This window comes from Amblyraja radiata, chromosome 24 (genome assembly GCF_010909765.2).
Source record: "Amblyraja radiata isolate CabotCenter1 chromosome 24, sAmbRad1.1.pri, whole genome shotgun sequence".
Lineage (NCBI taxonomy): Eukaryota > Metazoa > Chordata > Chondrichthyes > Rajiformes > Rajidae > Amblyraja > Amblyraja radiata.
In genome coordinates this window covers 27,699,098-27,714,062 of record NC_045979.1, presented here as the reverse complement: position 1 = coordinate 27,714,062, position 14,965 = coordinate 27,699,098, and the positions used below count along the sequence as shown (strand labels likewise).

The window sequence follows — 14,965 nt, the reverse complement described above, 5'->3', positions numbered from 1 at the left end:
TCCATTCAATTCTGGTCATCACATTTTAGACAGGATGTGAAACTCTTTGAGGCTGTGCATAGAGATTTGCTGGATAATCTGCCCAACCGAGTCCTTCACTGTCCACCGTGCTGACAGAACAGAAGCATCTGGGAAATCCAAGGGTGGCGGAGTCTGCTTCATGACCAATAACAACTGGTGCAACCCTGGAAATATCAAGATGCTTTCCCGTTCCTGCTCGCCGGACCTGGAGCACCTGACGATCTCATGCTGCCCATTCTACCTTCCCCGGGAGTTCGGCTCAGTGATCGTCACAGCCGTCTACATTCCACCGCAGGCGGACACCGACATGGCACTATCGGCCCTACACGATGTGCTATGTCGACATCAAAACAAGTACCCGGATGCGGCTATGGTGGTGGCTGGAGATTTTAATAAATCAAATCTCAAGAAGGTCATGCCGAACTTCTACCAACACATCACGTGTGCCACCAGGGGGGAGAGAACTTTGGACCACTGCTACACACCGTTCAGGAAAGGCTACAAGGCCGTTTCACTCCCTCCCCTAGGAAAATCTGACCACGCTGCCATTTTCCTGTTGCCGGACGGAGTATAAACAGAGGATAGTTCGGGAAGCTGTAGAGACGAGGGACGTAAAGCGGTGGTCCGACCAGTCAGAGGCCATGCTGCAAGGTGCACTGAGTGATGTCGACTGGAATATGTTGGAAGCAAGTTCCAGTGACATCAGTGAGTTCGCGGAAGCAGTCACGGACTTCATCGCAACAGTAACCGACAACATCGTCCCCACGGTAAGGGTAAGCACCATTCCGAACCAAAAACCCTGGGTAGACAGGTCTGTTCGTGTGGCCCTGAATGCTCGCACCGCTGTCTACAACTCGGTCCTGGCATCAGGAAACATGGACGTCTACAAGGCAGAGTCCTACCGACTGCGAAGGGCGGTGAAGGACGCAAAGAGAAGGTACAGAGACAAGATGGAGTTACAGATGGAGCAGCAGGACACCAGAAGCCTGTGGCAGGGGCTACGGATTGCAACCAACTACCGGAGCACCCCTCCCTCATCCGCAAGTGCCGGCACCTCCCTAGCTGATGACCTGAACTCCTTTTACGCTCGTTTCGAGAGGGGCAACACCACTCCAGGTCTGCCGACTATCGACAATACCGCCAGCAGGCTGGCTACCGAAGCTGAAGGGAGGAATGTGCACACATCTCGCTGTCCGAGCACGACGTGAGGAGGGCTCTGACACGGGTGAACACGAGAAAAGCTGCAGGCCCCGATGGCATCTCGGGGCGAGTACTCAAGTCCTGTGCTACGCAGCTAGCTCCAGTGCTCACTACATTATTCAACCTCTCCCTGGACAAGTCCGTGTTCCCTGCCTGCTTCAAAAAATCCATCATTGTACCGGTACCAAAAAATGCCTCCCCAGGCTGTCTGAATGACTACCGTCCGGTGGCCCTTACCTCGGTAGTCATGAAATGCTTTGAGAGGCTGGTGAAGAAACACATCTGCGCCTTCCTCCCTCGGAACATGGACCCGTTGCAGTTCGCATACCGTCCGAACAGATCCACGGACGATGTGGTCTCCCAGGTCTTGCACACCGCTCTCTCCCATCTGGACAGCCAGAAGGGGGGCTACGTGAGGATGCTGTTCATAGACTACAGTTCAGCCTTCAACACGATAGTCCCCACCAGACGGGCCGGGAAGCTAATGGAATTGGGGCTCAACACCTCCCTGTGTGCCTGGGTCCTGGACTTTCTCACCGCCAGGCTCCAGGTAGTCAAGATGGGAGGGAATACATCGAAGTCCCTCACCCTGAGCACAGGATCGCCCCAGGGTTGCGTCCTCAGCCCCCTATTGTACTCCCTGTACACACATGACTGTGTGGCTTGGTTCAGCTCCAACTCATTAATTAAGTTTGCTGATGACACTGTGGTGGTGGGCCTGATCTCAGACAACGACGAGAAGGCCTACCGGGAGGAGGTGGCTGGTCTAGCACTCTGGTGCCAGGATAACAGCCTCCTCTGAACATCAAAAAAACGAAGGAGCTGATCATGGACTTTAGGAGGGCACATCATCCGAGGACGTACACTCCATTGAGGATAACTGGGGATCCTGTGGATAGGGTGAACTGTTTTAAATATCTGGGAGTCCACATCTCCGAGGATATGACATGGGCATCACACGCCTCAGCACTCGTAAGGCAAGGCAGCACCTTTACCACCTCAGGCAATTGAGGAAATTCAGAGTGTCTCCGAGGATCCTCCAGTGCTTCTACGCAGCGGCGGTGGAAAGCATCTTGTCCGGGAACATTACCATCTGGTTTGGGAATTGCTCTGCCAAGGACAAGAAGGCTCTGCAGAGAGTAGTGCGTTCGGCCGAACGCACTATGGGAACTTCACTTGCCCCCCTGCAGGAACTATACATCAGGAGGTGCAACTCCAGAGCCAACAATATCATGAGAGACCCCTTCCACCCCTGCAACGGACTGTTCCAGCTGCTACGGTCAGGCAAATGCCTCCGTTGCCATGCGGTGAGAACGGAGAGGTTGAGAAGGAGTTTCTTCCCAGAGGCCATTCGGACTGTAAACGCCTATCTCACCAGGGACTAACTCTACTGAACGTTTTTCCTTCCATTATTTATTATGTAAAAGAATATGTGTGTTATGATTGTGTTTATAGTTTGTTTGGTTGTTTGTCTTTTGCACAAAAGTCCGCGAGCATTGCCACTTTCATTTCACTGCACATCTCGTATGTGACTTGACTTGAATGGTTTCAGGGATGAGGAACTTCGGCAATTAAGTTGGATGGGAGGAGATGGGTTATTTTACTTGGAGTAAAGGCTGGGAGATTTGTTAAGGTGTACAAGATCATGACAAGTTTGGATAGAGTAAATTGAGACCGGCTGATCCCATCAATTAATAGTTCAGAAATAAGGAAACACAAAGTGAATGAAAGCAAATATCAGGAATTATTTTACATGAGTTAGGATCTGGAATTCATTACCTAGAAAACTAATAGAAACAACCTTCAAGGGGGTAAGGGATAGATACCTGACAGAATAATTTTAAGGCCCCGGGGTAAGAGCTGGTGAACTGGGACTGAGAAGTATTTTTCAAAGAGCTATCCGGCTTTCTGGTTTGAATAGATTCCTTCTGTGTAAGAACAACTCTTATGATTTTACTTCGGAGTCACGTGAGTGACTACGTGAAGAAGCCCGCCACGACGCATGAGTGACATATCGCTTTCACGCTTGCGAAACGACAGGCGGGGTGGAGCGTTCCCCCACAGCGGTAAGTTTGAAACCGCGACCTGCAGGTAAGTAATTTACTCTGCGGTAGTTTTTATCCCCGCGGTGTTTTTACACGGGGGGGGAAGCTGGACAAAATAGTGTCCACGAGTGCTGCAAGTGAAGCTGGCTGGGGAGGACCACGAAGTTGCGGGAGCCAGCAGCAGCTGAAGGCACAAGCCCCGTAAGGGATCAGCTGTGCCGACTTTTGGCCGGGCGGGAGACTATTCAAATGGGGCCGTCGACTTTTGACAAGTCGAAAACGGCAGGAGGCGGGGTGGAACGACGTTCCCCCGTAGCGACAATTTAAACCTGGACCTGCAGCTAAGAGCTGCGGTCTTTTTGTGTTTTCTTATGCTGATTACAGGTGGAGAAACCAACGGGCTGCGACAAAGTTGGTGGGCTAGCAGCGGCCAGTGGCACTTGAATCACCTATAATGGGATCAGCTGTGCCCGATGTCGCCTCCTCGCTGGCCAGATCCACGCGGCCGGGCGGAAAGGCTAGACACAAAAACAAATAAGGTCGTGGACTCAGAGGAGTCCGACTTTGAACAACCGCGGGCGGCCAGCGACCGAGAGCGCTGGAGCCGGATGGAGCGGTGTGTGGAGCATTTGCTCCAACGTGACAGACTCCGGGAGATGGAGTCGGGTCACTGTGGGCCCTATGATAAACCCACAGCAGTACCTCTTGAAGGGCTGCACAGTGCTTCTACCTCATCAGAGGGGAGCACTGCGGGTCAGTTCTGGGCTGACCTGGAAGAGGGGTCCGCAGAAGGAAAGACAAGTGTGCAAGGGGTGCAGGAACGAGAGAACCTACTGGACTAATAAAAGGGACTCCAACAAAAACCCACTACAGCCAAAGACAGCACCCCTACGCACCCACCAGCAGAACTGGTGAAAGCTCGAAGGCCCGGTACTCAAAACATGAGTCTTTTTTAGGCCATGGCCCAGGCCGGCCTTCTTGGAAGATGCGGGGACCTCCAACGCCAACCAAACCGAAAATCCAGACACCAGCGCAACAACAGCAGCGAAGAACCTACAAAAAGAAGTAAACCTGCCACTGGTAACTATGGAGGTAGGTGGGTCTGGTTCCCTACAAAATACAGGGAGCATGGAGGTTGGGGGGAGATTACACTCTTTTCTGAATGCATGGAGCATGTTAACAACCGATACTTACATCTTAAGCAGTATCCAGGGATATACAATAGAGTTTATACACAAGTACAGCCCTCCAGTTCAACATATACCGAACCGAATGTTCGTGCTTTCTGATAAAGAAAAATCAAAAGCGCAAGCTGAACTGGAGCGGCTTTACGTAAAAGGTGTAATTGAGAAAACTCAACACGAACCATTAGAATTCGTGTCCAATATATTTACCAAAAACAAAAAAGATGGTGGTTGTCGCATCATCATAGATCTGACAAAATGGAAACCTTTGTTACTGCTAAACAATTAATTTCCAAAGGTTACTTCATGGCCAGCATCGATTTAAAAGATGCTTACTATTCAGTGCCTATACGAGGTGACCACAGATGTTACTTAAAATTCAACTGGATGGGACAACTCTGGCAGTATAAAGCACTGCCAAATGGGTTATCATCAGCCCCAGGCTGTTCACAAAATTTTGAAACCAGCCCTAGCGTTTCTACGGAAACGTAAACACATGGTCATGGCATATTTAGATGACATACTCATTATGGGCAAAACTTTGGAATTGGCCAAACAAACTGTAACAGCCACAAAACAGTTATTTGAAAAGCTGGGATTTATTATCCATCCAGTTAAATCTAAACTAACGCCTTCCACTGCTATGGACTATTTGAGGTTCACCATTGACTCAGTTCACATGTCGGTGACTCTGCCTAAGGGAAAGGCTAGAGATTTAATAGAGGCTTGCAATAACCTCATTGACATCAGCAAACCATCCATCAGATTGGTAGCAAAAGTAATTGGCAAAATGGTGACTGCCTTTCCAGCCACACAATTTGGACCTCTACATTACCAAAACTTACAGAGAGCAAAAATACAAGCACTCTAAATTAATGCAGGTCACTTTGACAGACCTATGAAACTACCAATCAAGCTAAAATGGAACTGCAATGGTGGATAGATAACATCTGGCTTTGTTCCAATCCAATCATTGTCAGTAACCCTTCCATGGTACTACAAACTGATGCCAGTGCACTTGGGTGGGGAGCCACCAATACCATCACCAGCTGTGGAGGTAGATGGACTGCTCAGGAGGCATCATTATTACTCACACTGGGCATAAACTACCTGGAAATGTTGGGTGCATTCCATGGCCTAAAGTCATATTGTACTGGGTCATATCACCAGCATTGTTAGACTACAGATAGACAATACCACCGTGATAGCATACATTAACCACATGGGTGGAAACAAATCGACATCATGTGACAATCTGGCTAATACAATTTGGCAATGGTGTATCCAGAGAGATATTTGGATATCAGCCACTTACCTACCAGGAAGACTAAATTTAGTGGCAGACACCAGGTCACGCAAATTTAATGAAAACACCGAATGGACGTTGAATAAAAAAGTATTTGCTGATATTACAGCAAAATATGGAACACCAGATATCGATCTATTCGAATCCAGACTTAACCACCAGTTATCAAATTATGTTTCATGGGAACCAGACCATGGGGCAGCGGCGACAGATGCATTTTCGCTGCATTGGGGGGAAATTGTTTATTTACGCATTCCCTCCTTTCTGCCTCATCAGTCAGGTATTAAGGAAAATACAACAAGACTCTGCGTCTGGTATTTTGGTAGTACCCGATTGGCCTACTCAACCATGGTTCCCAGTGGTATTAAACATGGTATTAGAACCATGTATCACCATCCCACATAGACCAGATGTATTGCTACATCCCGTAACAAGGGATAGCCACCCATGCCATAAACATTTGAACTTATTAATTTGTAGAGTTTTAAAAACACCTCTACTACAACTGGGACTGACGGACCGAACAGTGAACATGATCTCGGCGGCCCAAAGACAGTCAACCAAAAAACAGTATCTGGTCTATATCAGGAAGTGGGAGATGTACTGCCATAAAAACAACATCACCTACAGAGACATGAACATCCCGTCTGTTCTGGAATATCTGGCAGGCCTCCACTATGATGAGGGGCTCAGTTACAGTGCCATCAACTGCGCCAGAAGTGCCCTATCGACTTACCTATGGCAGGGGACAGAGCGTTACTCTGTTGGGACTCACCCACTGGTAACAAAACTTATGAGAGGAATTTTTAATACTAATCCCCCAAGAACCAGGTACTCCCAAATATGGGATGTAAGTATTGTCCTGAAGATGCTCAGGAATTGGTCTCCAGCAACAGCTCTGTCCCTACACAGACTGACATTAAAAACAGTCATGCTAATGGCATTGGTCACGGCACAGAGGGTACAGTCACTGCATAAACTAAGACTGGACAACATGACTTCCTCAACAGAAAATATTACGTTTCATATCTATGAGTTAGTAAGCAGAACAGACAGGGATCAGCAGGCCTCAATATACAATTTAGGTCATACCCAAACAGATGACCGTCTGTGTATAATAAGACATCTGTCGTTATACATGGAGAAAACGAAAATCCTAAGAGGCAATGAGAAGGCACTTTTTGGTCAGCCACAAGCAACCACACAAAAAAGTGACGGTCCAGACCATCTCAAGATGGCTGAAACAGGTGCTAACACAGGCTGGGGTGGATACTAATATTTTTAAATCTCATTCCACCAGGGCTGCAGCTACATCGGCAGCGATACAGTTGGATGTACCAATGGACCAAATCCTCAAGGCAGCAGGATGGTCAGGGGAAAAAACATTCCAACTATTTTACAATAAACCAGTAATGAAACCTGGAACGTTTGCAGAACCAATTTTAAGTTCTGTAAATTAATTTAAACCCATAAAAAGGGGTTATAATTTTGTGTTAATAAATTTTATGATTTCAATGTCGAATTCATGTCCAAATTATGTTAACACAATTCCTCCTACAGTCATCAAGGCAGACGTGATGCATGGACTCGTTTCCACGACATGAAATCACAGAGCTTTAAAATCTTCACGTAGTCACTCACGTGACTCCGAAGTAAAATAGTAAGATTAAACGAGAACTTACCAGTTTGAAGTTTGATCTGTATTTTATGAGGAGTTACGATGAGGGATTACGTGCCCTCCGCTCCCACCCTTGATCATATACTTAACTGGTATCTCTTCTCTAATCTTACTATGTTTAGTCATTACAGTTATCTGTGATTTCACACCGCTGCTTTGAAGAATGACACACATGCGTCGTGGCGGGCTTCTTCACGTAATCCCTCATCGTAACTCCTCATAAAATACAGATCAAACTTCAAACTGGTAAGTTCTCGTTTAATCTTACTATTCTAGTGGCTTGCTATATGCAATTATAAATTTAAACTAATCATTTTCAAAAAGGTATACAGCTATTTATGTTAGACTCCAAAACAATCAGGATATCCAACCCAATCAGGCCTCACTTTTAAAATATTAGCATATTCTCTTCTGATACTCCACCCAGTTCAAAAATCCTCTGATTATATTGATATCATTTTTTTGCTATTGGAGAACTCTCCAATATTTTTAATTTAGACATCTTCTGAGATACATGATAATCATGTAGTGTCTTTCTACTGATTGGATAGTACACAAAAGCTTTTCACGGTACACATGACAATAAACTAAACTGAACTGATGATTAAAAATATTTCTACAGAACTGAGGATAATTCTTGATGCCCCTTCTTAGAAATTGGGATAGCTGATTGAACTACCTGGTTCATTATCCTAATATGGTGCCACATGACAGCATAGATTTGGCTTTTCGAATCGCATTCACTTATCAATAGCTCTGAAGCTTTCAAAGTGTGAGCAGATCCCCTAATGGAGCAGGCTACACTTGAGGGAGCTGGGGCATAATTAAAAAACAAAAAGTTTTGATTCAATAGTTTTTTCAATTAAGAGTGCAAAAATTCTCTGAAATGAGGCACAGAAAAAGTATTAGTAAGCTCTGGCCCAATAACCTTTTAAAAAAAATTTTTTTAAAAATCACATAAACCAAATATTTTTTTAATCCATATATCACTCCCTAAACATTAAACATCTACCATGTTTTATATTCCCCAAAAACAAAGTAAACATAATTTTCTGACAGTTGAATTGGATGGAAATGAAACAGACATGGTTGACCCAACCTCAATCAGTTACAACACTATGCCTGTTGACCCATTAATAGAGTGCTAAGCACCACTATGCTTTCAAATCTAATTTGTTCACACACACATACACACCATATTCCTTGACAATATTATCCCAAGACGACATCAGGTTCTGCCTGATTATACCTATTTTGGTAAACATTAACTGTTTTACTTTCTAAAGATGATGATAACTAATCTAGAGATGATAACTGACATCTGCCTCCCAGATATCACTTTTATGTCCTACATTGTTGAATGTCAGACTACTTATACAATATCTAATCTTGGATGGGTCAAACTTCCTCCAGTCAATAATAGAATGACCAGATACAACACCTTTAATTATGATTGCACTGGATTCCTCTCACCCATCAAACATTGCCCAACACAAGACTCTTTACCAATTCTTCCTGGTCAGCTGTTTTGGGATGAACTGAACTGTATACAAACCTGGCATTTGACACCAAGTTAGACATACAAATCTATATTCTCTCCAACATATCTCAGTCACAAAATATTACCAATTTCTATCAGGGGGTCAGCAGCACTGCTGCTGAAATCCTAATCCATATTTTGTTACCCAACTATTCCAAAGATGTCCAAACTAACCTGCCAATTTTTAAATCCACAAATTAAGCTCATCCAAAACACTCCTTCCCATATCCCAATTTCCATCAGCTCCATTCAATTACCATTGTTGTGACATGTATGAAATTCTGATCCATCTCACTTCAATGACATCCAAAGCTGTACAATTCATTCCAACATACAACACTTCCACAAACTGAAAATAGAAAATGCTGGCAATACTCAATGGGTCAGATAGCATCTGAGGAAATAGAACGTCATAATGTCTTTGAACTAAAAGTTATAATGTCTTTGAACTAAAATGTTAATTGTTTCACTTTCCACAGATGCTGCCTGACCTGCTGAGCATCCAAGCATTTTGTTTTTAATACAGTTTTCCATCCATTGGAATTTAATTCCCAACTCGCCACAAACGAATATATATCCACAGCAAATCTTTCCTGGCCTTTCAAAGATTAATAGAAGCACACAATACTCAAAAGTATTATCATAGTCTCATCCAACATGTAGATATATCTATATAAAATAAATCATTTGCAGCAAACCATCAGTAACTGCAGTTTGTTCAAATGAATACAAGGTCAACAAACCCAATTTGGTAAATTTTAATAAGTAGTTTATTTCTACCCCCTCCCCTCAAAACACATACAGCATAAAATAATGAGAAGGAGCACCCAGTCATGGCAATGACAGCAACAAATAAAAGTAATTTTCTGTCAATGTTAATGTGGCAAGCATCTATAAAAGGGAACCTTTATCTTTCATTAATACTGGGTATTTTCTTACAAATATTCAACATGTGGTCAAAACATGTTATCGAATCTCCAAATGTTAAGTAAAGGTTTCTGAAAATCAAAAATGTCTTTTGTAGATTCTTATTTTAATTCATATTGATTTAGGCCTCTACAAGGCCTAGCTGTGCAAGAAGCCTAACAACCAATTTTCTTTCTTTAACAAAATAAGCGATCAATCCCCTTTAAGAGTAGACTTTAATTGCAGCAGACAGTTGCATTGCTGACTCTCACGGATCCCGCTCACATTACTGATGTTACACAGTCGCTAATTTTCAGTTCATTCACTCGCTCCACACTCCGACTATGAGAGGAGGCAGGCCTTAAAAGGGCTCACACAAACCGTTTCGTTTAGCTAAAACGAAGTATTTCAAAATTCCCTATAAATCATCATCTACAAGAACCCGATTGTTTCTTTTTCTCCATTTAAAAAAAATGTCATTTTCATAGATAGATATTTATTGTATATTTAAAAGAGGCGGCAAACTTTGTATGGGCTCACGTAAACCAAATTGGAAGTCAGTCTTAAAAAATACCACAGCTAGATCTTGTATATACTTTAATAGTAATAACGATAAATATTGGGAATCCACAAGTTCATTAGGAAAAAAACGTTCTGTAAATTTGTGGGATTTTTTTCACTGCTTATATTTAGAGTTATGTCAGAGACTTGTGAGTTTCACGCTGTTTTCAGTAAACAATGGAATCTATTAGTAAAAAAATTCACAGTAATCAACGTTTTATATTCTTTAACCCCAAAAGTCAGTAGTAAACAAACGTACGCATGACCTCTAATAAACAAGGATGTCTTTCGATGGTGATGGGGCATCAAATATGAACCTCCATAAAATGTAAACGGCATAATATATATATTTCATATATGACTAAATTACCTTGGCGAATCCCCCGAGCGAAGTGACTCTGCTGTATAAAACACTCAAATCCAACTCTCTCCCTCCGATGATCGGGATCTTCCTAAAGGATGTCCTAAAAACATTTAAAAATAAAATCTTGTTTACATTTTGTTTTACCTTTTTTTTACAGCACTTGTTTACAAAGGGAGCAATCGCCTTAAAAAGTACCACTCAAAGTTCGAAGCAAATTGAACGTCATGTATTTAAGTACAAAAATCTCTTATTGCAAATGATGTCTCAAAAGTTGGTCAGGTTTTTGCGTCAAATCCAAACCCATGACTAAATTATAAAGCAACTACTTTATATCAAATTGAAACGGTATGCTTAAAATTCGATATCCCTCCTACTCTCAGCGATTCAGAAGCCCCCCGCCACTCCCCCTTCAACCTGACAGATAATTACAACTCCACACTGCGCAGAATTTAAAATTGTAATTCGAATGATTTAGTTTTGTTTAAAAAGAGTTCGAATGAAATTTAATTCCCTTGCCAAGAACCACTGTTGGCAAAAAAGGGTGACAAAAACTAGGCAACAACGGCAACTAATACTCGAGCCTCTGCTCTTCGACCTCCCTCACCATTTAAAAAAAGTTTAAGTGAACATATTTCATCCTTTACAATGAAATAATTTCCATTCCCTGTCGCCTTTGGTGCCTGTTCAGATACCGAGTGACAAGTGAAAGCCTTTAAAGGCCTCCGAATAAAAACAACACATTTCGTCCCTCCCCTTGTATTATTTTAGACGGTTAATACACCCTCCCCCTCCCCTTTCCATTAAAAGTTATATTTATTTTCTGCCGAATATATTTCTTTTTACCCTTTACTCCGGTGAAAGTGCCGCAGCTCATCCAGGAAACTCCTGCCAGTCCTCAAGCCGCCGCTTTTACTCGGAGTTTTGGCCATAATAATCCCTCTCTCGCACACACACACACACACGAAAAAAAACTCCCCCAAATAAATAATAAACCCCCCAAAAAAAAGGTCGGAGGGGGATCTCCGGAGGTAAATGAATCCTGTATGTTCTTCTTTTTACTATTTCTTCTCTCCCATCTCCGGAGAGTCGGGCGCCCGAGCCATCGCTGGCCACGACGGGAATTAAACAAGAGACGGTGAGGAGGAGGAGGAGGAGGAGGGAGAGCGCCGGGCAAGAGAGGGGAGAGCGCAAAGCTTCCCCGAGCGAGCGAGCTGCTCGCAGGCGAGGCGGCTCGGCCCGCGCCGTTCGATTCACCGGGAGACTATATTTTCCGCCGCTCTCCCTATAACAACCCTGCCAGCCTGTGATGGGGGGGGGGGGAGGGGAAGAGATTTTAATCTCCTTATCACCGTCTCTCGCCTGCTTTTTTTCTCTCAAAGGGCCGGGGGTTTTGGCAGGAGCTCGGTTCCTTTCTCTCCATCGGCTCCGAATTTTTATGGTTATATAAAATTTGCAGCTATTATTTTTTTCCCCCCCCCCGCAAAAAAAAACAAAACGATTCGAATTTTATTTTTTTTCAAATTTTTTTTTCTCTCACTCGCTGTCTTCCCTCACAGACAATGAAGGCCGAAGCAATTACCCGCCAGAGGGGGGGTCCTGCAATTCCACCAAGCAACCCGCCGCCATGGCTTGCCTGCTCGTTCCCGGGGAAGCCTGGGAGTTGGAGTCTCCGCGCACAGACGCGGGCCGTCGAAGAACAAGGACGGGTCGTTGGAATGCGACTACAATTCCCTGGGTGCATCGCGGCTGCCCCTCTGGGTTCCCTGGCCGGCGGAGGTGCCGTTGGTAGCAACTGCGCAGGCGCCTGAGCGCGCGCGGGTGGTCGGGAAGTGTAGTTTGTCTGGCTCGGAGGCGAGCTTAAAGGAGTCCAGATCGTTAACGGAGGTTCTTCGACGACTGGCGCGGTTGTGTAGTTTCTTTGTGCTTTGTATTCCGACGGGTAGAGTGACAGGGTACTACGTGATGAACTTCATCCACCGCCATGCAACGCGATGGGCTAATGTGTTACCGTCAAAATCTCAAAATGGCGATGTGCAAGCATTTAGTGTCAGGCTGTGCTAAAGAAACTGATTTTTGTTTAAAAGATGGGTTAAGGTTTTATTGTACAGATGAGACAGAAAATCGTTGGTAATCGGCCTCCTTTGATCTCCCTAAATATGCAGTTTGAATAGTATAGTTGGCACCAACTGATGCTGGGTTTACAGTAAATATTTGGACGGTTATTTATAACGAGATAACATTGGTTAACGTTAAGTAGAGGTGTTTATGTTTGTAGACTTTGTATATTTTTACAATCGTTTTTTTGCACCCCTTTAAATATGAGAAATGCTGGCTTGAAAAGATTGTACATGCAAACACTGTTCGAGTGCCTACCAGGTCAGACCACATCTGCGGAAAGAAAAACAAAGTTTTAACGTTTCGGGTCAATGACCCGTCATCAGAACTGGAAAAGTGAGAAAACATGCACCTGCAGGGAGGTTGGAGAGAACAAAGGGAATATCTGACGGGGTGGAGACTAATGTTGTCCAATTGCATTCGGTGCCACCTGAGGGAGGGAAATGAATACAAGTTAATCATAGCTAATCTGTCTGGAGGAGTGTAAAGGGCTGAAAGCAGTCAGAGGGAAAAACTTTACAGAAACTGAAAAAAAAAAAAGCAGCTGCTAGGAATCTTGACACAAATGAGAACATTGGAAGTACTCTTAAAATCACTCGAGTCTGTGAAAGGATAAAACAAAAAACAAATTAAGGTTACAGATGGTTGACCTTGCATCAGTACTGACGAGTTCTGACTCGGGTAAAGGCTGGTTATCCAAAATAGCTGAACTCACTTTAGTAGCGTGCAGACATGTGCCCAGACAGAAGATAAGGTGCTGTTCTTAGAGCTTGCATCAAGCTTCATTAAAATACTATGGGTGACTAAAGATGGAGGTCAGAATTAGAGTGGGATGAATAATTAAAATGATAGACAACATCCTTGTTGACAGATGTGTCCTACAAAGCAGTCACCCAATCTGCAGATGATGAATCCAACACGGATGCAGCCACGTTATAGAGAAATGGGTTAAGTTGAAAGTAGTGCAAGTTGCTATTGCTGTTTGTTCATTGTTATTTCTGCTGCTGTCTCTGTTTGTTGTCGTTCGCCTGACTGAAGTCAGTTGACAGGGCTCACCACAGGGAGGTCGTCAACATGAGCCCCACACTGGTGGAACTCACTGCCGCCTATGATACAATGTGGCACCCAGGGCCTGAACTTGAAGCTCCTCCTCACAATTCGTGACCGTCATTTAGTGCGGTTTCTTGCCAACTTCCTTGCCAACCGAAGTTTTGTACTCAACAGCGACGGACAATCTAGCCAACTGCGATGCCTAAGAAACGGAATTTCCTAAGGCTCGGTACCCCCATGCTCTTCAATCTCTATATCGGCGATCTGCCACGCACGACCTCGCGCCAGTATGGATACGCAGATGACCTGGCCCTACTGCACTCGGACAGGAGTTGGTCAAACATGGAGGATGTGCTCTCAGCGGATATGAACCTTAAGACCTGGAGACTAAAACTGAGTGTGGCAAAAACCACTACAATGGCCTTTCACCTGAACAACAAGGAGGCTCAACGCCAGCTAACCGTCACCCTCAATGCGTCACCCCCACCCTATCACCCATTTCCTACATACCTCGGGGTGAAACTAGATCGGCAGCTGACCTACAAGCAACACCTTGAAGCTCTCCGTGCTAAAGTCTCGGCGCGGAACAACCTCCTGCATTGCTAGGCTGGATCGTCATGGGGCGCCAGGACATCTACTCTCCGAACCAGTGCTCTTGCACTCGTGTACAGCGTCGCTGAGTACACCGCCCCAACATGGTGCCGCAGCGCTCAAACTAGCAAGCTAGATGCCATCCTCAACGACACCATACGGATCATCACCGGCTGCCTACGCCCTACTCCAATGGATCTTCTGCCAGTGCTCGCAGGTATCGCACCCGCCAAGCTTCGCAGAGAGTACTTCACTCATAGGCTGGTGTGCAAGGCCCCATCGGACGCCAAACATTCTTTGCACCACCTCGCCCAAGACTCACAGCAACTGGGACCTCAAAGCTTGTCATCTCGTCGCCCCTTCTCGCGTTATGCAGTGACCCCCTGTGGCTCCGGTTTCAACAC

At 44.7% G+C, this 14,965-nt stretch overlaps 1 protein-coding gene across 1 annotated transcript in view; it reads right to left on the bottom strand.

Moving 5' to 3' along the window:
* LOC116986938 (AT-rich interactive domain-containing protein 2-like) overlaps nucleotides 1-12,419 on the bottom strand; it is a 196,672-nt gene extending 184,253 nt beyond the window's left edge. Inside the window, exons 1-2 of the mRNA XM_033042763.1 lie at nucleotides 11,649-12,419; nucleotides 10,812-10,905 (exon numbers count right to left, since the gene is read on the bottom strand). Coding sequence (XP_032898654.1) covers nucleotides 10,812-10,905; nucleotides 11,649-11,734 — 180 coding nt within the window. The 5' untranslated portion in view covers nucleotides 11,735-12,419. The remainder of the gene's footprint in view (nucleotides 1-10,811; nucleotides 10,906-11,648) is intronic.
* Nucleotides 12,420-14,965: the final 2,546 nt, after the last annotated feature.